This window comes from Calonectris borealis, chromosome Z (assembly GCF_964195595.1).
Source record: "Calonectris borealis chromosome Z, bCalBor7.hap1.2, whole genome shotgun sequence".
NCBI lineage: Eukaryota > Metazoa > Chordata > Aves > Procellariiformes > Procellariidae > Calonectris > Calonectris borealis.
This window is the reverse complement of record NC_134352.1, coordinates 48109857-48132979: the sequence shown is the minus strand read 5'-3', so window position 1 is coordinate 48132979 and position 23123 is coordinate 48109857. Positions and strand designations below refer to the sequence as shown.

The window sequence follows — 23123 nt, the reverse complement described above, 5'->3', positions numbered from 1 at the left end:
ACAGAGGCTGGATTCTTGCAGTGGCTGTAATAATGGGAAGTTCTTCTTTCCCTCCCCTCACTGTGTATTTGAATAAGGGTTGGTCACACATTGCCCTACACTGACTTCTCACAGGTATGCTTTCACCTGCAGATGGTGTCTCCCTCCTTCCCAGGCACTGAAAATCAGTTTTGGATCTTTTGGGTATTTTTAATTCTTGCCATCAGCAGTAAAGGTTCTTTACAGGTACTGTATAAGCATACTGGAGTCCTGAGGCAAATCTATTAGCCCCAGGATTATCTGTTGCTATTTAATTAGTATTTGCTTCCATCTAATCATTTTGACGGTAACAAATAATTTCTTAACTGGAAAAGTGTAACTATATGATGTGTAACTATACTTTTTTTTTTGCTGAGATTCTGCCAAACCCGTTCAGCAATGCAAAATATTTGCTCTAATGATTAAGATTTTTAGGAAAACCCAAATTCTTGAGAAGTGACGTAGAAAATGGTTGTGTGTAGTGGATTCACTACACACACAGTGTGTGCAGAACTGAGATGTGGGGCTTGGCAGCACTTTTCACCTCTTGAAGTAGTGTTTTGGCCAAGACGCAAGATAGAAATTATCGTTCTCTGTTATCAGTACAAACTTATTGCAGTTTCAATAAGCGACTTATAACTTGATTGTTCTGGCTAGTTTCCAGCACGACTGTACTTTGCCTAAATGAACTAGCCTATTATTTAAAATGGCTAGTCATTATATGATTTCTTATTATCTGCCCCTGTCTGGATCTGCAATGTGTCATTAAAGGCAGTTGCTGCTGTTTTGTCCTGGTTATATTTCAATAATGGACAAAATTATTCTGACAGAGAGATGTGTGCCTTTTAACTTCATTTTGCAGGGGATTGAACAGTGTCGGAGCAGCATGCTATTTCATTAGAAAATGTGTGTAACTGTGCCTTTCACACCAAAGGGGACATAAGTACAGCTAATGGTACTAAAAATTTGTTGTTTAGTATTGGCAGTGTAACCTACTTGTTTGGTACTCCACCAATGAACAGTGCTTATTGTCCGGTCTTGAAGGGGCTGAATGTTTCTTGCAGATCGTGGTTTAGTAAAGCTAATTCCGGAGCAGGACAAATGCACATTAGCCTCTACTTATCAGTGTTTAATTGGTGCAGGGCATCTAAAGGCTTTGACTCTGGCAAGTCCTTTACGAGGGGGTGGGGTGCGCTGGGGCAGAAAAAAGCAGCAGCAAAAATGGAAGCATTCACCCGTTTGCGCGGGGTGGGTGGGTGGTGAAATCAGTGCGGGCACCAGTACAGCAGGTGATCGCAGGGCTACGTCACCCTGTCTTCTGAGACAGGTGAGCCCAGCGCTCCGTACCTGCTTGGTGACTCCGGCGGGACGGCGGCACGGTCACTCGCCTCGCTGGTGGCACCCCCAGGTTTTGGAGGACAGATTACCTCTGTGCTAGGCTGGGTTTTTAGGTTTTGCCTGCTCTCACTCCCCGTCAGCGAGGATTTGAAAGAGATGAGTGGTGCAGATGTTTCTCTAAATTTTATGCTCTGATCTTTTTCTTTACTTCTGGAAACCTTAATTTTTGAACATTACTTACGTATAACGAAATTTGACCTGACAGTGTCCCTTTAATACCATATTATGCAAGGATCTCAGACATGAAAGATATTGGAGAAGTGATTAAAAGCAATTTTCTAAAAACTACTCATGTGCCTTAAATTTCAGAGCCAAACTCTTGCCACTCCATTGACTAAATCAGTCTAGAAATCTCCAAAGCCTCTTCTGTGGCAGGGAAGTATAAGCAGCAATCCTAATCCTCAGACTGGTGAGAAATGAGAAGGCAAAACTCCCAAACAAAGGACTCAGGACTTTCTGGAAGGAAAATTGGAAGAAAAATTGCAATACAAACTTGGCTTCAGGTCTTCTGTGTGTCAGAACAGAAATTGCTAGTCAGAAGGAACATGTAGGTATATTTTTGTCTCCTTTAGGGTTTGTGGTAGAAAGGGTACGGGCTGGTGCTGGCTGAGGTGTATGTACTGCACTGTAGTGACGGGAGAAATTTAATTTGTTGTTGAAGTTGAATTAAATGACGACAGTTTTGAAATGTCAGCCAGAGTTTTATGAAGGGAGATATACATGTTACAGAGGTCTTTTACAAAGCTAGGAAACAAGAGCAAACAAACAGCAGTTCAGAAGTCTCCTCTTTTCATTTTTACTTGCCCAGCCCTGAAGTCATGGATGACTGTAAAAAGTGTGAAGGTTTAAAACCCTTTTCCTGATTATACAATTAGCTTAGAAACCTAAGTAAAACCTTAGATTAAGAAATGAATGGTATTGTTATGATGTAAATTTTACATACTGAGTGAAGATTTCACCTTATATAAAAGGAAGAATAATGGTAAATGTGTTGCATCTCACAGTGTTTCAGTTTTGAAATTTGTGCTTCACAAGATGAAATACAGTGATACAGTCCTGTATTTTATTTTTTCCTATGGTTGGTTGGAATTTCAATATATATATTTTTAAGTAGTACCATCTGTTCAGGAACTTCACTAAAGAAAAAAATGGTGGACTTTGCAAACGATGTTTTTTGCTATATTCACGTTTAGCATTTGAGATGAAAATAAATGTTAAAGTTACAGGCTTCATCAGGATCATATACAGATGATATGCTATCTAAGTACTGCTCTTTTAAATACAAAAATTACAGGAAGCAAGGAGGTGAAAGAGCGCAGTATAGGCAACACTCCAGCAAACTCTTTATGTAAATAAGCAAAGATTAATGTTGAAATATTTGTATGGGAAAATACTATGTTTCTTTTCAGGACAGGGTGAAAACTCCCAGTATTGTATCAATTGCACTCTGAAATGTTGTTTTCAGTCCTATTTACTGAGAATCCTGACGTGGAGTTAACGGAGATGAGTGTTGTGCTCGGGCAGTCTCTGTGCCACTGGGTGAGGTGCACCCTTGGTGCTTCGAGATTCAAAGGTCAAATAAATTTCATAGTGATCTTCTTCATGTGAAATAAATGGGAATTCTGTCAATGACTTGTATGGTAGCAAGGTTAGATTCATGGCACGTGATCCGAAGCTGCAGGAGTTTTTTTCCGTTGGCTTTGTTGGACCTTGAGCCCGACCCATTGTGACTAGGGTGGCCTGATCAGCTGCGGCGTGTGTTGGTCGCTGCCCTTACTGCCTCAGTTGCAGAGGCACACGAGTGCTTTTGGACTAAGTTGAGAAAGGATACACAAAACATCCAGAATATTAAGTGCTGATTTTTTTGTCTTAACCCCCAACTGCCCTCCAAAATCTAAAAAAAGAGAATTTTTTAAAACAAGGTGTGTTTTTTAGGAGACAGCTTAGATGTTCAAAAAGCTGATAGTACAGAAGAAGCCTTTTCATCTCCCATATTAGATGTTATAACTTCAACTCACACAGTGTCTTGCCATCCCTGAGGACTGTAAGTTATATTTTGGTTTGAAATAACCACATCAATCAGCTGTTGTGTACCAGATGACCTCTCCCCCCTTTAAAATTATTGATCTGTGTTTTATCTTGTATTGTGTAACTTTATGATGAGGAACACTGAGCTTTGGAGATAAAAACTTCTTTGACACCCCTTTTCAAGTGTATTCACATATGGATTAGCTGAGTGCCTGTGCCTTGCTTAGCTGGCAGCATGTTTTGCTGTTGGTACCTATGCTGATGCAATGCTTCCCTGTGACACTGGGCTGTATATCTCCAATGCTGGCCTTCGCACCTGGAAAGATACCCAGATAACGCTTGATTTCCAGAATATGTCATGCTGGAGGTAAAGTAGCTCAAGGGAAGCTACCTGAGACTGTGCGATGCCAACAGCTTGCTCAAAATTACTTTGAACTACTAGTGCTCTTACTAAATTAAAGTGACAGCAGTTGAATGTTGTTCTTCTCTCACAAGGCTGAGCATGTTGCCTCAGCAAATGCTGGAAGGCTTGTCAACCTCTTGGCCATTCTGTCACACCCTTTCCTGTTAATGAAAAGTTTAGTAAAGTTCATTCTTATCTAAGGCATCCCATAACATAAAAAGATTTTTTGTTCCCTAGTTCTGATTGAAAGCCAATTACCAGAAATAGTAATGGGTTTCAGAAAAATCAGAGCCCCAGGATATTGTAATATTAGAAGCATTTCACTGTTTTTCTTGGTAGCTCAAACAACTAGAATAAAGTGGTTTAGGAAGCATGAAACAATACTGATTGCTGATGAGACTACTACTGATGGTTTTTGAGAGGAGTGTGTACCTGCCTTCAGGTGCGCACAGTGAATTTGCTTCACTGTTTCCAAGGTTTTTCTCTGGATTTAATTTTTGCAACTTGTCTTCAATAGGTCTCTTTCTAAGATAATTGATTTTCTTGCGTGCCCGTGCTCTGTCCAGCCCTGAGGATCTTCCACACTGTTACTCCTTCATTCGAAACTCAACCAGACACAATTCAGTTAGTTGCTCCTGGAAGGATACATATGCACACCAATACCAGCAAACTGCTTTTTATTGATCTCTTTCATCTTTGTCAACGGGGGCCTGTTTCAGGGTACTTTAAAACCAAAGGTAGGACTCCCGTTAGTCTTGGTGGAAGCTGGGTCCCCGCCTGCAGACAAGCCGATAGTTCACTCAGGTAGCTCGTGGCCCTTCGGAACTGCATGACTGGCTGGGAGATTATGAGGGGGTGTTTAGGGGAAAAAAGCTCAACTGGGCCTGCTTTATTAAGGATCATAGTTCCATTCAGGAGATAAAAGAGAGGCATTCTCTTTTATAAAAAAATATTGATGAACTCCATCCATAAAATGCTCCCAGCAGTTGAATTACTGGCATTCTCATGGACTTAATTCTCTTGTAAGTCATTGTACGAAAGATGCATTTTACAAACAAGTATGGAGACAAGTACTTACTGTAAGTATTTTTATAGGGTAGACATTTTGCAGAGGAACAATTGTTTTTAAACATGAGGAGTGAATAAGGAGTCAATGTTTATTATTTGATTACTGTTTGCCTTGTATGCCTAATCATAATCCAGGACCCTAGAGAGCTTGCTGTCTATGTATAAGGTAGACAACAGATAGACAGAGAGTGAGATGAACATGAGAAACAATGAGACAGTAACGGTCGGTATAGTTGTATTTCCTCTTTATGATAAAATATCTGTCCATTACATCTTTCATTGCGGGGGTAGTTCCCTTTGACGACAGGAAAAAATCCTTTGCTTCCAGTGTTTACTAAATTCAGTCCCAGAGATTTCAAAGTTCAGCATCCAAAAACTATCATTCCTTTCAGGGAATTTGATCTTGATAGACCTGAAGAGAAAGAGGTTCAAAGACTCCCAGTGAGATTCTTTGAAAAAAATCTGTGTACCACAGTGACTGTTCAGCTTACTCAGCTGCAACAGGCTTCACTGAGACAGTTTTCACAACGTCCCAGGAGCCAGTGGAAAAAACCCACCTGCCATACACTCTAAGTGCTAGGTCTAGTCTTTGGTCCCTGCTTTCACATTTCACTGTAGTCCTAGTTCAGCAAACATATAACCGGGATGAATCTATTCTTAACGCTGTTAAGAACAATAAAAGAAGGAATCGACCATCTCTTTCAGGTAAAAAGAAAATCTTGCCTTTTTTGACACAGCTTTAGTAAGATTGCCATTTGCTAGTCTTCTGGCAGAAGGGAAGTGCAGTCTTTTATGCAGTTCTGATTCATCCTTACCACTTCCTCTATTGTACATGTGTTTGACGGATCCTCTAAAAAGTTTTCATGTTTATTAGTGAGGGGTGGGAATAAATTTTAATATTGATCTTTCTGTGGAGCTGTGTAAAGCTTGGGAGTGAAGGGCTAGGACTGTTCAGAGCTGTAGCTTCAGCTTACAGTGTTTGGTTTCATCTAACATCGTGGTGGGAATCATTCTGAGTTATGTGTTATGCATATACAGCCATGTAGATGTTATAGTGCAATTTTTGGCATTATGTTCTTAAGTTCAGGAATACAATTACGTCTGAAATGTCTTTTCAGTCCCCCAAATCTTGGATCGAAGAGGTCTTCAGTAAAAGAGAATGTGCACGTATCATTCCCAGTTCAAAAGATCCTCACAGGTAAAACAATGCATTTAACTTTCTTTCTGTTACATTTAGAAAGAATCAGAATAATTTTTTATGGGCGTTGTGTGTAGCATGGATGAAGTTCATTGTAGTTTTGCAGTGCCCCAGTTGGTGATTGCTGGTGTTTATGACTTTTCATAGATACTGTCACCAGTACGTTTTAAATGAGGCTGTTCTTTTGAATTAGAAATTGGCAAAAATTGACCTTCCTAGGCTTCTTAGATGTGTTGCTCTCAGTCCAATAACCAAAGCTGTGGTATGGCATCCGATTGAGAGATTGAGTTACATGGAGTTACTGCTGCACAGGAATTCTTAATCCTTTACCACCATTTTCTCCCTTCCTCAGAATAATGCCTGCTGCTGATCACAGTCTTCTGAGATAGAGGTTTCTGCTCAGGCTGGCATAGAGTGTGAAAAGAGTAAGGAAAAGATCAAACCCTCAACCTGTGTTTTAGGACCTGAGAAAGCAAACATAATTTGGCATTCCAGATTGTGTATCTAGTGGATGGTGTTGCCCAAATAAATTTGGTGAGGTCACATTCTGAGGATGTAAACTTATAATTTTGATCGTATTGTTTTGAACACATGGATAGCGTAAAGTAGATAAGATAGATAATTCACCTATGATTTGACATACAGTCTGAGATGTAAAATGCCAAACATATCACTGAAGTTATGCAGTACGTCTTTCAAAGGTGAGTGCAAAAGAACCTCAATGCTGTTGATGAGAATTTTTTCACAGGTGAATTGATACTTTATGAATACCATTACAGATGTTTTCTTTTATACAAGCATGTATTAATTATCCATCTTTTATCACAGGTGTCCTGCAGGATGCCAGGTGTGCCAGAATTTAATCAGGTAGGGGTGCATAAGAATATATCTATGATTTTTGTAATGACCTAAAGTTAGTGATGGGCATTCCTAGTCAAGGAATTAATGACAACAAAAATAACCTTCCTCTCATATTGTCAGAGCAACATTTCTGGGGCTGTGCTGGAGAATGTTTAGATAAATCTGGGTAAAATAAATTGTATGATAACCTTTAATTTATTTGCAATAGAAAATTTTATACAAATACTTTGTGTGGGTGAGTTTGTCTTAATCTTCTCCTCAGGAATGAAAGGCAGAAATGTGCCTTTAAATGGGAGACAATTCCAGCTATATTCCAGGTGATATGATGGAGAGTGAGACAAAACCAATGGAGAACAGTAAGAATTATGGAAAGAGGAAAAACAAAAAGAGAGAAGAAAGAGAGTAATAGAAACATCCCTGATGATAGATTTTCTGAAGGTTTTTTCATCTTCTCTGCAGTGGGCATTATGAGTCCCTGCTTTTGGGAAGGCAAGCAACAAAAATTACATCACTTTGGTGCTTTTAACTCATGTGTGGGTTTTTCAGACAGCTAGTATTTTGTGGTTTGTATTAATTAGTTGCTTTCAACCCAACATTTGTCGTTCAGCTGTGTTCCCAAACAGGTTTCGATACTGTATGTTTATGATAATAAATTATCAGTTGTTGGAACAAAAATTTTAACTTTTCTTGACATTTGTTTTGTGTTGAAGGCCTCTGAAGGCTGAAGCAACAGAAAACAATGAGTTTCCGATAACTAACGACTAGCAAGCTAGTGCTAACTAGTCCTGTCACCTGCATGAGCACGATTATTTGCTTTTTCATTATGTTTCACATTTTATTTTGCTTCTAAGATTTATGTGAAACAAGAGTCACATTTTCCAAAAACCAAATAAGTTACTCCTTGAAATCAGATCACTGTAAAGGGCCAATATAGAGAATGGTGTTGGCCTTGTAAGTAAGGCAAATTACTTACAATTCCCAACTCCCTCTGAGGGAATGGTCGTGTGTTTATTTTGCTTTAGAGCAGAAGAATAGAGATTCAAAGATTTTTGCAGGAGTTCTGGAAGCAGAAATGCAGGGAGGATTTTAATGCTTCCTGCTAATCTGCAGATACCCAGGAGGGTATCTAAGCTGAAATTAACTTGTGCTTCAAAATATGGTGGTTTAATCCCATCTAAATTCAGACTACAGCAGTTCTGAATGAATGTGAATGCTACAGTGGGAGAGGGAGGAAGAGAAACTGGAAATGTGCACCCCACAGCATGGGTTTGTTTTTTTCGGTCACTTTCTCTGTAAAGACATCCCATACCTTTGTGGTTTTTTTATCTTGTATTTTTTTCTTTCACTTTTCATTGAGCATTTTCATGCTGTTTAAATTCATGTGAATCCCATTTGTCGGTCTGTTTATATATGCAGAATGTGTGTGGGTGTCTGATGTTCATTTCATTCAGCCGTTATCTTGCAATTACGTTTTCCCAAATGTTAACTGCTCTTGCCTTCTTGTATATCTTAAGGTGTACACAGAGCTTTGTTCTAGGAGAATGTTTTTGTTCCTAACAAGGGGAAATAATTTTCACATGAGTGTTATAACTGGTTATATTGTATTTATTCGATCAGCAATGAAACAGCTTTTGGGCCTCCTGAGATCTGTAATTTTCCACAACAGTCCACAAGTGATGCGAATGTACTTGATGCCTACTATAATTTGACCTAATATTGTAGGCAAATGAAATCTGTTAATGATTTCTTACTTGCAGAGAACTTCCAAGGTTTGCAAACAGTTTATGAGTAGGTTATGCAACTATTTGCTAATACAAGTAGAATAACTCCATTTAGTAGGTGCTAATCAAATTTGAGTAACTTACTGGTGCCTTTGTCTGTCGTTCCCTGGTGTGTTGAAATGACCTCTATCTGCTCTTCAGTGCAATGCTCACAAACACATCCCAGACATCATCTAGACACATCTCACTGCATGAGTATTCAGGAATGTGGTGCCGAACTTCTGCATCCTTACACATCTGAGATGTTCTCATAAACTATCTCTATATCTGACCTTTTAGGCATATTTTTTGGACACAGTCTCTAGGGCACCAGATTTTGTAATCTGGCTACTGTGGTTACTTTTACCTCAGTGTCGATCTCCAGGTTTCCCCTTGTTGCTGTAAGTGTGACTTTTCCAGGAGTCTGTTTTTGTGCTACTGACATTGCTCCCTCCTTCACTAGTAGCTTAGTGAGCCTTTGAGGCAAAGAAGATAAAGTCATTGCAAAGACGCTTTGAATCAATGCATATGATATATTCATAGGATTGCAGGGTAACTCAGGCTGGCAGGGACCTGGGGAGGTGTCCAGTCCCAGCCCCTGCCCAGAGCAGTCTCGGGGGGTCAGACCGGGTTGCTCAGGGCTTCATCCAGTTGGGGTGTGAAACCCCCAAGGCTGAAGAGAGCCCACCTTCCCCAGGACTCGTCTCCACCGCTGGGCTGTCCTCCTGGGGAAAAAGCTTCTCCTTATCTCCAGCCTGAGCCTCCTGTGTTTCTGCTTGTGTCACTGCCTCTCGCCCTCCCACCACGCACCACTGTGAAGAACCTGGCTGCGTCTCCTCCATCCCCTCCTGTCAGTGCCAGGGATGCTGTTGGATGCCCCCGAAACCATCCCTCCTCCCAGCTGAACCATGCCTGGTCCCACAGCCTCTTCTTGGGGGGCAAGGGTTCCAGCCCCACCATCCGACACCAGGATGGTCACTGTCCCCTAAAGTCCCTCTAGTTTGCTGGTGTCTCTTCTGTGTCGGGGACCCAAATTGGAGGCAGTACCCAAACAGGGTCTGACAAGCACCAAGCAGAGGGGACTCTGTCCTCCCCTGGCTCATGGGCAATGTCCTGCTCACACCACCCCAGTCACCGCTGGCCCTTATTGCTGCCTGGCCACACGGGTGGCTGTCCTGGTTTCTGCTGGGATAGTTATTTTTCTTCCTAGTAGCTGATATAGTGCTGTGTTTTGGATTTAGTATGAGAACAATGTTGATAACACACTGATGATTTAGTTGTTGCTAAGTACTGCTTACACTAGTCAAGGACTTTACAGCTTCTCACGCTCTGCAGGGCGCAAGAAGTTGGGAGGGGGCACAGCCAGGACAGCTAACCCAAACGGGCCAACGGAGTGTTCCATACCATATGACGTGATGCTTAGTATATAAACTGGGGTGAGTTGGCCAGGGGACAGCAATCACTGCTCGGGGACTGGCTGGGCGTCGGTCAGTGGGTGGTGAGTGGTTGCATCACTTTTTTTTTCCCCTGGGTTTTGTTCCTCTCTTTCTCTCTCATTGTTTTACTTTTCATTACAATTTTTTCATTATTATTATTATTATTATTATTATTATTATTATTATTATTATTATTATTATGTCTCAAGCATGTCGTGGTTTAACCCCAGCCAGCAGATAAACCCCACGCAGCCCCTTGCTCACCTCCGCCTCTGGTGGGATGGGGGAGAGAATCGGGAGGGCACAAGTAGGAAAGCTCCCGGGTTGAGATAAAAACAGTTTAATAATTGAAATAAAACGAAGTAGAACAGTAATAACAACGAGAACACCAACAATAACAGAATACACAAAGCAGTCGATGCACAATGCAACTGCTCGCCGACCGCGTGTCACGAATGGGGGGGCCGAGCACCCCCCCCCACCTGGTTTTTATCCTGAGCATGATGTCCCATGGTATAGAATACCCCATTGGCCAGCTGGGTCCACCACCCCGTCTGTGCTCCCCTCTCCAGGTGCACGCACCACCTAGCAACAGCCAAAGCATCAATGGGCCATCAACACTCCTTTCACACCAAACCCAAAACACAGCACATCCCCCAAGCTACTGGGAAGAAAGTTAATTCTGTCCCAGCCGGAACCAGGACAATATCCACCCCTTATTCTATACCATCTACATCATGCCCAGGTCTCACATTTTCCCATACATTCCAATTAGTCACCACTGTTTTTCCTGCCTTTTGATATATACGCACACAGAGATATCATTCCCTTAGTCCATGGGCCATCCCTCTAAAACGTCTGTTGAGATCATTTAGTCCATGACTTTGGGTTCCATCTGTCATAACAGTCTTGCAGGGCAGGAGAGATGGTGTGTGGTGTTGGACTCTTGCATGCGGAGGCCAGTTCTGGGCGCTTGTCCAGTTCTATCATCATTGCACCTTGCTCAATTTCGTCAGAGTTCATCCTACATTAATCTGGGTGATTCTTACTATAATACTGTTAATATGGCATATGGTAACCATAGAAGTGATGACATGCAGTATTATATAGTAATAACATCATACAATTCAGTTCATTGGCTATTTTCACCCAAAATCAAATCCCCTTGAGGCACACACTGGACTTCCCCATGCTTTTGCATTACCCACCAAGTGCACCCAGGTCCCTGAGCAAAAGCAATCCCACGGATGGGTTTTCCCTTGCCAGAGGCAGGAGTAACCCAGACTGTCTGCCCCAGCATATTTTTTATGTGCACGACAGGGACTTTATCCCCCTCTACAGTACGTAAGGGTTTGGATTGGGCAGGGCCAGCTCAAGTGACAGATCCCCTAGCAAAAACCAGGTGGCTTTTGGTAAATGTGTATCCCAATGCTTGAATGTCCCACCACCCATTGCCCTCAGTGTTGTCTTTAAAAGCCCGTTGTATCATTCAATTTTTCCGGAGGCTGGTGCATGGTAGGGGATGTGATATCCCCACTCAATGCCATGCTCTTTGGCCCAGGTGTCTATGAGGGTGTTTCGGAAATGAGTCCCGTTGTCTGATTCACTTCTTTCTGGAGTGCCAAGTCACCATAGGACTTGCTTTTCAAGGCCCAGGATGGTGTTCCGGGCGGTGGCATGCGGCACAGGGTATGTTTCCAGCCATCCTGTGGTTACTTCCACCATGGTGAGCACATAGCGCTTGCCTTGTCGGATTTGTGGGAGTGTGACATAATCAATCTGCCAATCCTCCCCATATTTATACTTCAACCATCGTCCTCCATACCAAAGAGGCTTTACTCGCTTGGCTTGCTTGATTGCAGCGCATGTTTCACATTCATGGATAACCTGTGCAATATTGTCCACGGTCAAGTCCACCCCTTGATCACGAGCCCATCTATATGTTGCGTGTCTTCCTTGGTGGCCTGAGGCGTCATGTGCCCACCAAGCTATAAATAATTCACCCTTATGTTGCCAGTCCAGATCTACCTGAGCTACTTCCGTCTTAGCAGCCTGATCCACCTGCTGGTTGTTTTGATGTTCTTCAGTGGCCCGACTCTTGGGTACGTGAGCATCTACGTGACGTACTTTTACAACCAGGTTCTCTACCCGGGCAGCAATACCTTGCCACAACGCGGCAGCCGAGATGGGTTTACCTCTGCGCTGCCAATTGTTCTGCTTCTTCCACTGCTGCAACCACCCCCACAGGGCATTTGCCACCATCCATGAGTCAGTATAGGGATAAAGTACTGGCCATTTTTCTCGTTCAGCAATGTCCAAGGCCAGCTGGATGGCTTTCACCTCTGCAAACTGGCTCGATTCACCTTCTCCTTCAGCAGTTTCTGCAACTTGGCGTATAGGACTCCATACAGCAGCTTTCCACCTCCGATGTTTTCCCACAAGGCGACAGGACCCATCAGTGAACAGGGCATATTGCTTCTCGTTTTCTGGTAGTTTGTTATACAGTGGGGCCTCTTCAGCACACGTCACCTCCTCCTCTGGGGATATTCCGAAATCTTTGCCTTCTGGCCAGTTCGTGATCACCTCCAAGATTCCTGGGCGACTGGGGTTTCCTATTCAGGCCCGTTGTGTGATCAGCACGACCCACTTACTCCATGTAGCATCGGTTGCATGATGTGTAGAGGGGACCCTCCCTTTGAACATCCAGCCCAGCACCGGCAGTCGGGGTGCCAGGAGGAGCTGTGCTTCAGTGCCAACCACTTCCGAAGCAGCTTGAACCCCTTCATATGCTGCCAATATCTCCTTCTCAGTTGGAGTGTAGCGGGCCTCGGATCTTCTGTATCCCCAACTCCAGAACCCCAGGGGTTGACCCTGAGTCTTCCCTGGTGCTTTCTGCCAGGGGCTCCAGGTAGGGCCATTCTCCCTGGCTGCGGTGTAGAGCACATTCTTTACATCTTGTCCTGCCCGGACTGGCCCAAGGGCTGCTGCATGAACTATCTCCCATTTAATTTGCTCAAAGGCTTGTCGTTGCTCAGGGCCCCATTTGAAGTCGTTCTTCTTCCTGGTCACGTGATAGAGAGGGCTTACAATCAGGCTGTAATCTGGAATATGCGTTCTCCAAAAGCCCACAACGCCTAAGAAGGCTTGTGTTTCCTTTTTGCTAGTTGGTGGGGACATGGCTGTTATTTTGTTGATCACATCCGTTGGGATCTGACGACGTCCATCTTGCCATTTTATTCCTAAAAACTGTATCTCATGTGCAGGTCCCTTGACCTTACTTCGTTTTCTTGCAAAACCGGCCTTCAGAAGGATTTGGACTATTCTCTCCCCTTTCTCAAAAACCTTTTCTGCTGTGTCGCCCCATACGATGATGTCATCAATGTATTGCAGGTGTTCCAGAGCCTCACCCTGTTCCAGGGCGGTGTGATCAGTCCACGGCAAATGGTAGGGCTGTGTTTCCACCCCTGGGGCAGTCGGTTCCAGGAGTACTGGACGCCCCTCCAAATGAAAGCAAACTGTGCCCTGCACTCTGCCGCCAAAGGGATGGAGAAGAAGGCATTAGCAATGTCAGTTGTGGCGTACCACTTGGCTGCCTTTGACTCTAGTTAGTATTGAAGTTCTAGCATGTCTGGCATGACAGCACTCAGTGGTGGCGTGACTTCGTTCAGGCCACGATAGTCTACTGTTAGTCTCCCCTCTCCATCGGACTTTTGCACCGGTCACATGGGACTGTTAAAGGGTGAGCGAGTCTTGCTGATCACTCCTTGGCTCTCCAGTCGACGAATCAGCTCATGGATGGGGATCAGGGAGTCTCGGTTGGTGCGATATTGCCGCCGGTGCACTGTTGTGGTAGCGATTGGTACCTGCTGTTCTTGGACCTTCAACAACCCCACAACAGAAGGATCCTCTGAGAGACCGGGCAAGGTGGACAGCTGTTTAATTTCCTCCGTCTCCAGGGCAGCTATACCAAAAGCGCACTGGTACCCTTTTGGGTCCTTGAAATACCCTCTCCTGAGGTAGTCTATGCCAAGGATGCACGAAGCCTCTGGGCCGGTCACAATGGGGTGCTTCTGCCACTCATTCCTGGTCAGGCTCACTTCGTCCTCCAATACAGTTAACTCTTGGGATCCCCCTGTCACTCCAGAAATACAAATGGGTTCTGCCCCTTTATAACCTCATGGCATCAGGGTACACTGTGCACCAGTGTGTATTAGAGCCTTATACTCCTGTGGGTCTGATGTGCCAGGCCATTGAATCCACACAGTCCAGTAAACCCGGTTGTCCCTTTCCTCCACCTGGCTGGAGGCAGGGCCCCTCTAATCCTCGTCATCATATTCGCTACCCACTTCTTGTAAGTATGAATCAGAAGTCCCTTTGTTAAGGTTGGAAGTGGAATCAGCCCTTCTGCTCTGTCTGGGGAGCTGCTCACTGGAGACTGGAGCAGGAGTTTTCCTGGAAGAACCCCCTTTTGTGGTTGTTTTTCCTTGCAACTTCTGTACCTGTGCCTGTCGGACTGAGGTAGATTTTCCATCCCACTTTCTCATGTCCTCTCCGTGGTCACGCAGGTAAAACCACAGGGTGCCCCAGGGTGTGTACCCACGATGTCTCCTCTCTTGAGCAGAGGGACGCTTGCTCCTAATGGCTGAGACACTGGCCCGTCCAGGTGGGGAGTAGGACATGTCTTCTTTGAGTTGCTGGACCTCCTGAGACAGTTTCTCCACAGCAGAGACACAGGCCCATAGGGAGGAAGAGAGACTTTCTTCATATTGCCGGAGTTGGCCAGCCAGTTCATCCACTGTTTGTTCCTCTCCATCTCTCCAGGTCATTACTGCCAATGAGTTTGCATGTGACGCTGGTGCGCTCCGTACAAACTTCCGCCGCATGGGTCGGGTGCATTTGACCTCATCTGGGCCTTTGGGTAACTGCTCGTTTTTCAGGTCATCACAAATCACCTCCAACAGGCTAATTCCCTCAGGTACTGGATACCTCTCTCCATGGTGGTCCACTTACCTGGGTGGCATATAACATCTTCCTTGAAGGGACACCTTTCCTTCACACCTAACAGGAGTCGCCTCCAGAGGCTGAGGACTTGTGCCCCTTGTCCAATTGCTTTGTCAATGCCCCCTTCCCTAGAAAGGGATCCCAGCTGCTTAGCTTCCCTACCCTCTAATTCCAGGCTACTGGCCCCGTTATCCCAGCATCGGAGCAGCCAGGTGACAATGTGCTCGCCTGGATGACGGCTGAAGTCTTTTCACATATCTCGCAGCTCACCCAGAGATAGGGATCGGGTGGTCACCATCTCATTTACGGGTTCTGCCTCCTCCTCCTCCCGTTCTTGTGATGGCCCTGGTTCATCTTCATCCCTTACTAGACGAGCTGATTTTCTTGTGCATTTTCTTTTTGTATAGGGGCGACTGATACCGGCAGGGGTTGGTTCTCTGTCGCAGGGGGCGGAGTAGCTGCCGTGCCTGCCCTCGGGTGTGAGGGAGCCTCTGTGCTTGCCGTGGGGGGTGGGGTAGCCACAGGGCCTGTTGCTTTGTCATCAGCTGCAGAGACGTTTCCTTCCCCTTGGGGGTTCTGAGTGGTGTTACACAGGGCTTGGTAGGCGTGGGTCAGGCTCCAGCACGTTGCAGTGATTTGTATCTCCCTAGAATGGCCAGGTGACAGCATACTTCTTCCAAATATTCTACTAATTTTTCAGGGTTCTGCACTTGTTCAGGGATGAAGTTCCAGAACACTGGGGGTGCCCATCGTCCTAGGCATTTGCCCATGCTGTCACACTCGCCCTGCCACTCATAACTATCCAGCCTTGGGGCAGATCTCTGGATGACATTCTTAAATTGCTTACTAACCTTGGATAAAACCACAACAATATTCCCAAGAAGTACCAATATGTATCTTAACTACCCAGGGATGTTCGAGGTACTGGCAAGTTATTTTAACAAAGGAGATGACATCATAGAGAAAGGTAGCGAGGGTGCCATTCTCTATTTCCTCCATAAAAAATCTCTCAGAAGAAAAGGTATAATTGCTGATGGTCTCCATGAGGTGGTACCCGAAATACAGAAACAGCTTCATTACAAATCCCAAATACCAAATAACCCTCAATGCCAGTGTTTTAGTAACAAATCTCCCAGGCAAAACATCATTAATCACTGCAGAGCACAGCAGACTACAAAACCGAACGCCAATCTTTAACCGGTACAGCAAAACCAGGAGCATGGTGCAGAACAAATTAATATGTTAACATATAAATTCCTTAATATGCTCTAATTAATCTGTCATCATCTCAACCCTTCGCTGCCCCACGTTGGGCGCCAAAAAGGACTGTCGTGGTTTAACCCCAGCCAGCAGATAAACCCCACGCAGCCCCTCGCTCACCCCCGCCTCTGGTGGGATGGGGGAGAGAATCAGGAGGGCACAAGTAGGAAAGCTCCCGGGTTGAGATAAAAACAGTTTAATAATTGAAATAAAACGAAGTAAAACAGTAATAATAACAATGAGAACAACAACAATAACAATACACAAAGCAGTCGATGCACAATGCAACTCGCCGACCGCGTCATGAACGGGGGGGCCGAGCACCCCCCCACACCTGGTTTTTATCCTGAGCATGATGTCACATGGTATAGAATACCCCATTGGCCAGCTGGGTCCACCACCCCGTCTGTGCTCCCCTCTCCAGGTGCACGCACCACCTAGCAACAGCCAAAGCATCAATGGGCCATCAACGCTCCTTTCACACCAAACCCAAAACACAGCACATCCCCCAAGCTACTGGGAAGAAAGTTAATTCTGTCCCAGCTGGAACCAGGACAAAGTATTAAACTGTTCTTATCTCAACCCACAAATCGTCTTACTTTTGCTCTTCTGATTGTCTCCCCCATCCCACTGGGGTGGGGGGAGGGTGAGCAAGCAGCTGTGTGGTGCTTAGTGGCCGACTGGGGTTATACCACAACAGTGACCCTGGGTCAGCTCACTGCCCACCAGCACCCAGGGCCATGTCCCAGAGCTGCCCCCTCCCCAGGGCTGCATGTGCCCTCCATCCCCTCCTCCAGGTCACTGGTGTGACATTGCCCCTGTACTCGGCACTGGTGAGGCCGCACCTCGAATACTGTGTTCAGTTTTGGGCCCCTCACTGCAAGAAGGACATGGAGGTGCTGGAGCGTGTCCAGAGGAGGGCAACGAAGCTGGTGAAGGGCCTGGAGCACAAGCCTTATGAGGAGCGGCTGAGGGAACTGGGGTTGTTTAGCCTGGAGAAGAGGAGGCTGAGGGGAGACCTCATCGCGCTCTACAACTACCTGAAAGGAGGTTGTAGCGAGGTGGATGTTGATCTCTTCTGCCAAGTAACCAGAGATAGGATGAGAGGAAATGGCCTCAAGTTGCACCAAGGGAGGTTTAGATTGAACATTAGGAGAAACTTCTTTACTGAAAGAGTGGTCAGGCCTTGGAACAGGCTGCCCAGGGAAGTGGTGGAGTCACCATCCCTGGAGGTATTTAAAAGACGTGTAGATGAGGCCCTTAGGGACATGGTGTAGTGGGCATGGTGTGTTGGGTTGACGGTTGGTCACGATGATCTTAGAGGTCTTTTCCAACCTGTATGATTCTATGATTCTATGATTCTATGGACATGCTGAACAGGACAGGCCCTGCACAGACCCTGCGGGACCCTGCTTGGTACCGGTCTCCAGGCAGCGTCCGACCCATAACCACGACCCTGTGAGACCACCACCCAACCAGGTCCTCATCTGCCAATGTGTCCTCCCTGTCAGGCTGTAATGTCACAGCCCAGGTACAAGAATATCGGGGGAGACAGCGCCGAAAGCCTGTAGTAGGTGGCATCTGCTGGTCTCCTCTCGTCCCCATGATTTGTCGCAGAAGACAGTCAGGTGGGTCAGGCATTTACCCTTGGTGAATCCTTGCTGACAGCTCCCTGTCACTGGCTTCTCCCCACTGTGCCCAGACATGGGCTCCAGGAGGTCTTGCTCCTTGATTTTACCTGGGACTGAGGGGAGGCCGGCCGGCCTGCGGTTCCTCAGTGTGGCTTTTGCCCTTTTTTGAAGGCAGGTGTGACATTTGCCTTTCTCCAGTTGTTGAGGACCTCCCTGATCTGCAGCTGCACAAGAACATCAGCCAACTCTCTCAGCACCTTGGGGTGCAGCCTGACAGATCACAGGGACATGTGTGAGTCGAGTGCTCCCAAGCGATCCCAACTCAACCATCATCCCTGGCTGGTGGCTCCTCTCCTCCTTGAGCCCCATCACTATGCACACAGCACAAAACTTTACAGAAAAAAACCCAAACAGCTGTATGTAATGTTCTGCATTGGTTTCCTCAACTTCCAGAGAGCCTTTTAGTCTTGGCTTTTGACCTCCCAGGTAGCTCAGGAGTCCTTAGCACCTTGTCCCCTTGGAGCAGAGCATGAGCAATTTGGGAAATACCAGTCCTTTTGAGTTCATTCCTCTTGCTGCGGTAATCTCTGAAGTAAGAGCAGCTGCACGTACCCTGCACACCTGTGTGTTAGGTCTATGTGCAGTTCCTCCACTGCCTGCTCAGCATAACTGAGCTGTTCTGAGTGCAGCTCGCCTCTGGGGACATTTACATGTAAACGTTATGTATGTAGTGCAAATGATGTTAATTATTAAAATAATTCAGTGTTCATTGCGCCTCTTAGTTTCAAGGTTACTGCACTGATTTGTCTTGTCAGATGGTTAGTTCCGTTCTATAGGATCTCAACTTTGAAAAGGCAGGTTGCTGTGGCTCTTGCTGCTCTAGGAGAGGCTGCTGATATGACCCTGTGTGTAACAATAACGTATGTGATAGATAGTCATTCTGTGCTCATATTTTGACGATGGGCTGAAATTAATTCAGATTTTAGAGAATGTAATCCATTGATCATGAGCCTGATTGCTTTTCAGTGTTGTCCTTCCAAGCACTGGTATTTGCTGAGTCAGATGGTGTGATGTGGTATCTAAGTGAGTAATGTGAGATAATGCAGTATTTAGTTGAGACTGCTATTGGTTCTCTGTCTTTCAGAATGATTCCTGGATGAAAGGTCTTGTTATTGTGAGACCACTCTAGGAGCAGTACAGTGACCACAAGGTATTTTCAGGACCAAAGAACAATAGCGTATCTGTGTTTTTCCTCATCTTTCATCTAAAGATCAATTTTTTCCTGACATTTACTGTCTCTTACCCTGGCATCCTCCCAAAAAGCAAGCGGAAAAAATTGGAGCAAGGAGGCTAATAGCTCAGCTGTAGAGAAATTTGTCCTCTGAAGACCAATAATAAAATCAAAACTGTCTCTTTCTTCTGGTCCTTCCTTTGAGGTATGCAGGAAGAGTCTTTAAAAAGTGTAGTTATTGGCCTCGTGCTCTTTTATCCAAATCTGTTTCCCTTGTGCTATCTGCTTTGCAGCTCAGCTACATTGCTCTGAAACACTTTCGGTTTAGATATGCCTCTATAGTGACTCTGAGTGTGGATTCTGAATTCACGTGTTATTTGACAACACAATGTCAGCAATGATTTTCCATCTGTGTTGAACCCTCACAGCCTTCTGAAATGGTCATTTAATTGTATATCTGTAAGTGACTTAGTGTGACTGGCTTATTCTCCAAGTTCCAGCTTGGATACTTTTTGTTTAGTTCATAAGCCTTGACCTGCTTGTCCTGGTTTGCCTATGAGGAGGCAAAATTACAATGGGTTTTGCCTTTGGGGTCTTCAAAATGAGATCCCTAGATCAATCGTTTGTTTCAGCAGCTCCTGTGCCCCCTTTGCTAATCCCTGTTTTTTTTTTTTCTGCCACCACCACAGAGCAAATGGTTGTGGGGTCATGCAGTGAGCCAGACTGGGCAATACTTCTGATTAGAGTAACTTGGCAAAAAAAAACCCTCTGTGAGGCTTTTCCCCCCCACCAGCTAGATCATTTCCTCTTCATTTTCCCAGGACTCAGTTGTGAGCACTGACTTCTTTCTGACAAGTCCCTGGATTGCTGCAATATCCTACTGTTTATCACATAGGGAAAAGGTGTAGGTGGTCTAGTTAGCTAATCGATGTTGAATTAGCTTGACAAAAATTTGGGCATTTTTGATAGTCCCTATTGCCTTCTGACTTCTAGCTAACCATCATCATACATGTGACAATAGAGTTCGGGTCTTTTCTACAGTGTTAGGCTTTGACAACTCTTTAATTCTCCCTGAATAAGATTGTTTAATTGAGGAGTTAATTCCCCAAGAGCGTGGGAGGCTTCCTTCTCCAGTCTACTTTTGCAGAGCATTGAATCAATCAAATGTAATTTGCCTGTGTTGAAAAACTGGAGTGCAAACATAATTTCATGGTTTCTGGGTATCAAAAAGTGCCTTTCTAAAGCAGTTCACTTCCTTAATTTGCTTAGGGTTGTTTTGGGGTTTGTTTTTTGTTTGTTTGTTTGTTTGTTATTTTTAATCTAGTTCTCTTTCACCAGTTAGTTCTCACTCATCTCCACAGAAAACTCTCTCTCTTTCTGAATGTACCTTTTCAGGGTTTTGCAGATATTGTTTACATCTAACCTGCTCCTAGATCCACCAGCAAAACATCTGAGTCCCAAGGCAGTCATTGAGTTTGGGTTGTTGGAGGCATTTTGGTATCTTAAAAGACTAAAAGTGAAGAATTTATCTCCGTTTTCCAGGGTATATTAACTTCTGTAATGTCTAAAGGAAAACTAGTCAGATGTCACTATAAATTACATTGAAGTTAATCCTGTAGAAGAGATTGGAGCCTGTCGAAGCCTGTATGACAGTAATACTGATTGAATGTGGAATCTAGGTTATTCATCCAGTTGCAAACTTTCAATGCTAACTGAGCTTCTGCTAAATTTCCCTTAACATTGCACTTCAATCCGTTTATTTTGTATATTCACTTTGCTGGCATCCAAGGGTTAGTATAAAGGTCACCCTGAAGTTCTCTCTAGACTGCGGGTTGCTCCTCTCCTCCTGATTAATGAGATTCTAGATCTTTCTTTAGTACCTAGAATAACCTGTGGTGATAACCATAGCAAACCTTGGTATCCCAAGATACTCCTCTGAAATCTCACATACGAGACCAGTAAATCTGAGCTGCATTGCTTGGGTCAGAATTGCTATATTGGACTCTCAAACTGTTACAGAGTCACAGAGAATCACAGCATGGTTTAGGCTGGAAGGACCTTTGAAGATAATCTAGTCCAACCTCCCAACTGTTATAAGTGTTCCTCAGGTAGAGGACAAATTCTCTATCCAACAAAACATATTTATGATTTAATTCAATGTCATTTTGCCATTGTTGAGATTTTTTTCAGCTGAGTTAATTTTTATTATGTTCTGTGTCAGCAAGCTACAATATCCTTCTTTGTAGAAAAACTATTTGGGCTATTCTCATGAAGATCCTAGAGTTGTGTGCAAGTGTGCTTGATATAAAATAATTTCTTTATTTTTAATGTAAGATGTTGCTGTGGACGGTTGATTGGAGATCACCCAGGAGTAGACTGTAACTGGCCTGTTTATCAGGCTGCCCCACAGAGAGATGATGGAGAATGGTCTGTGCAAAACCACACAAAGACGAGTCCAACGGATGCATTTGGTACAATCAATTTTCAAGATGGAGATCACACTTACCATGCCAAGGTAATAGATGCTGGGTTTATGTGTCCGACTTCTTTTTATAATTTCAGCATAAGAAAGACAAAAAGTGGTTTTGAGTGAATATCAGATTGTTAGTCTTAAGAGAGCATGGAAATCTAAAAGTAATTCAGGTTAGAGCATGTGTATGATATTTTTACGTTGAACTTCACCGCAATTTAGCATAGCCTGCCTTGCTGTCTGTATTGCTCAGCGATGTATTTTTGTGTTGTCATGTTAGCGGTATTGTCAAAGTCCTAATCCTGCACAAAGTCTTTAAGTCATTAATGCTGAGAACTTTGTAAGATGTTGCAGTTTCTTCTCTTGGAGTATGTGAAGGATGTTTATTTTTCCCATTATTATTTCTTCCAGTATATTAGACTCTCTTATGATAGCAATTTGGATCAGCTGTTGCACCTGATGGTTAAAGAATGGCAGATGGAGTTGCCAAAGTTAGTGATCTCTGTTCATGGAGGCATTCAAAATTTCAAGCTTCTCTCAAAAGTCAAGCAGGTTTTCAGCGAAGGATTGGTGAAGGCTGCTGAGACTACAGGAGCATGGATAATTACAGAAGGCATCAACAGCGGTACTGTAATTATTTTTCTTTATTTCAGTCCTCCTCTGGTGTTCTTTCTCTCCATACGAGCATAGACATTTAGGGCAAATATAATGAAATTGTTTGATGATTCATGATATTTTAGCACATAGTGAAGCTTTTTTTTTAAGGAACAATGCATAATTCAAAGTGTGACATCACGTTCCTCTGCTGTTGACAGGCATTCTGAATATTTTTAATAATTTTTTTTTATTAAAGAGCAGAGTATTCTGTATGTAATAAGAAACACTGATAATAGTTAACCAGAACTTATTTACAGTCAATTTTATCTGCTTCATTAAAATGTTTAGGTTCTGAGGACTGTGATTGGTGTTTTTGAAACAGTTTTCAAATCTAAATTTATCTTGTGTTTTATAATTAAGAAAGTTTTGATTTATGGTAATCCATTAATTAGCCTATTAGTATCTGAAACTCCCTGTAGACTGTTCTCAAAAATTGAGAGGGTCAGTAAGCCACGGAACTGAAACGGTTTTACTTCTTTAGCTTTTATTCAATCCAGTGACCTTAGAGGAGAACTGTTCTGTGTATTTATGTAAATAATGAAGTTTTTATGGAGGTAGAAAGCACCATTAGCAACATATGAGTATTATTAATTGCAAATATGTGTTGAGTTTGAAGCATTAGTGCATTACATCTGAACCTTATAATTCCTGCACTGCAAATATACAGTGGGGTGGGATGGTTTGTTTCTGGTTAAAACATAAC

At 44.0% G+C, this 23123-nt stretch overlaps 1 protein-coding gene across 1 annotated transcript in view; it reads left to right on the top strand.

Moving 5' to 3' along the window:
* Positions 1–5560: 5560 nt before the first annotated feature.
* TRPM6 (transient receptor potential cation channel subfamily M member 6) overlaps positions 5561–23123 on the top strand; it is a 79214-nt gene continuing 61651 nt past the window's right edge. Inside the window, exons 1-5 of the mRNA XM_075137079.1 lie at positions 5561–5620; positions 6034–6113; positions 6942–6980; positions 21628–21808; positions 22175–22388. Coding sequence (XP_074993180.1) covers positions 5561–5620; positions 6034–6113; positions 6942–6980; positions 21628–21808; positions 22175–22388 — 574 coding nt within the window. The remainder of the gene's footprint in view (positions 5621–6033; positions 6114–6941; positions 6981–21627; positions 21809–22174; positions 22389–23123) is intronic.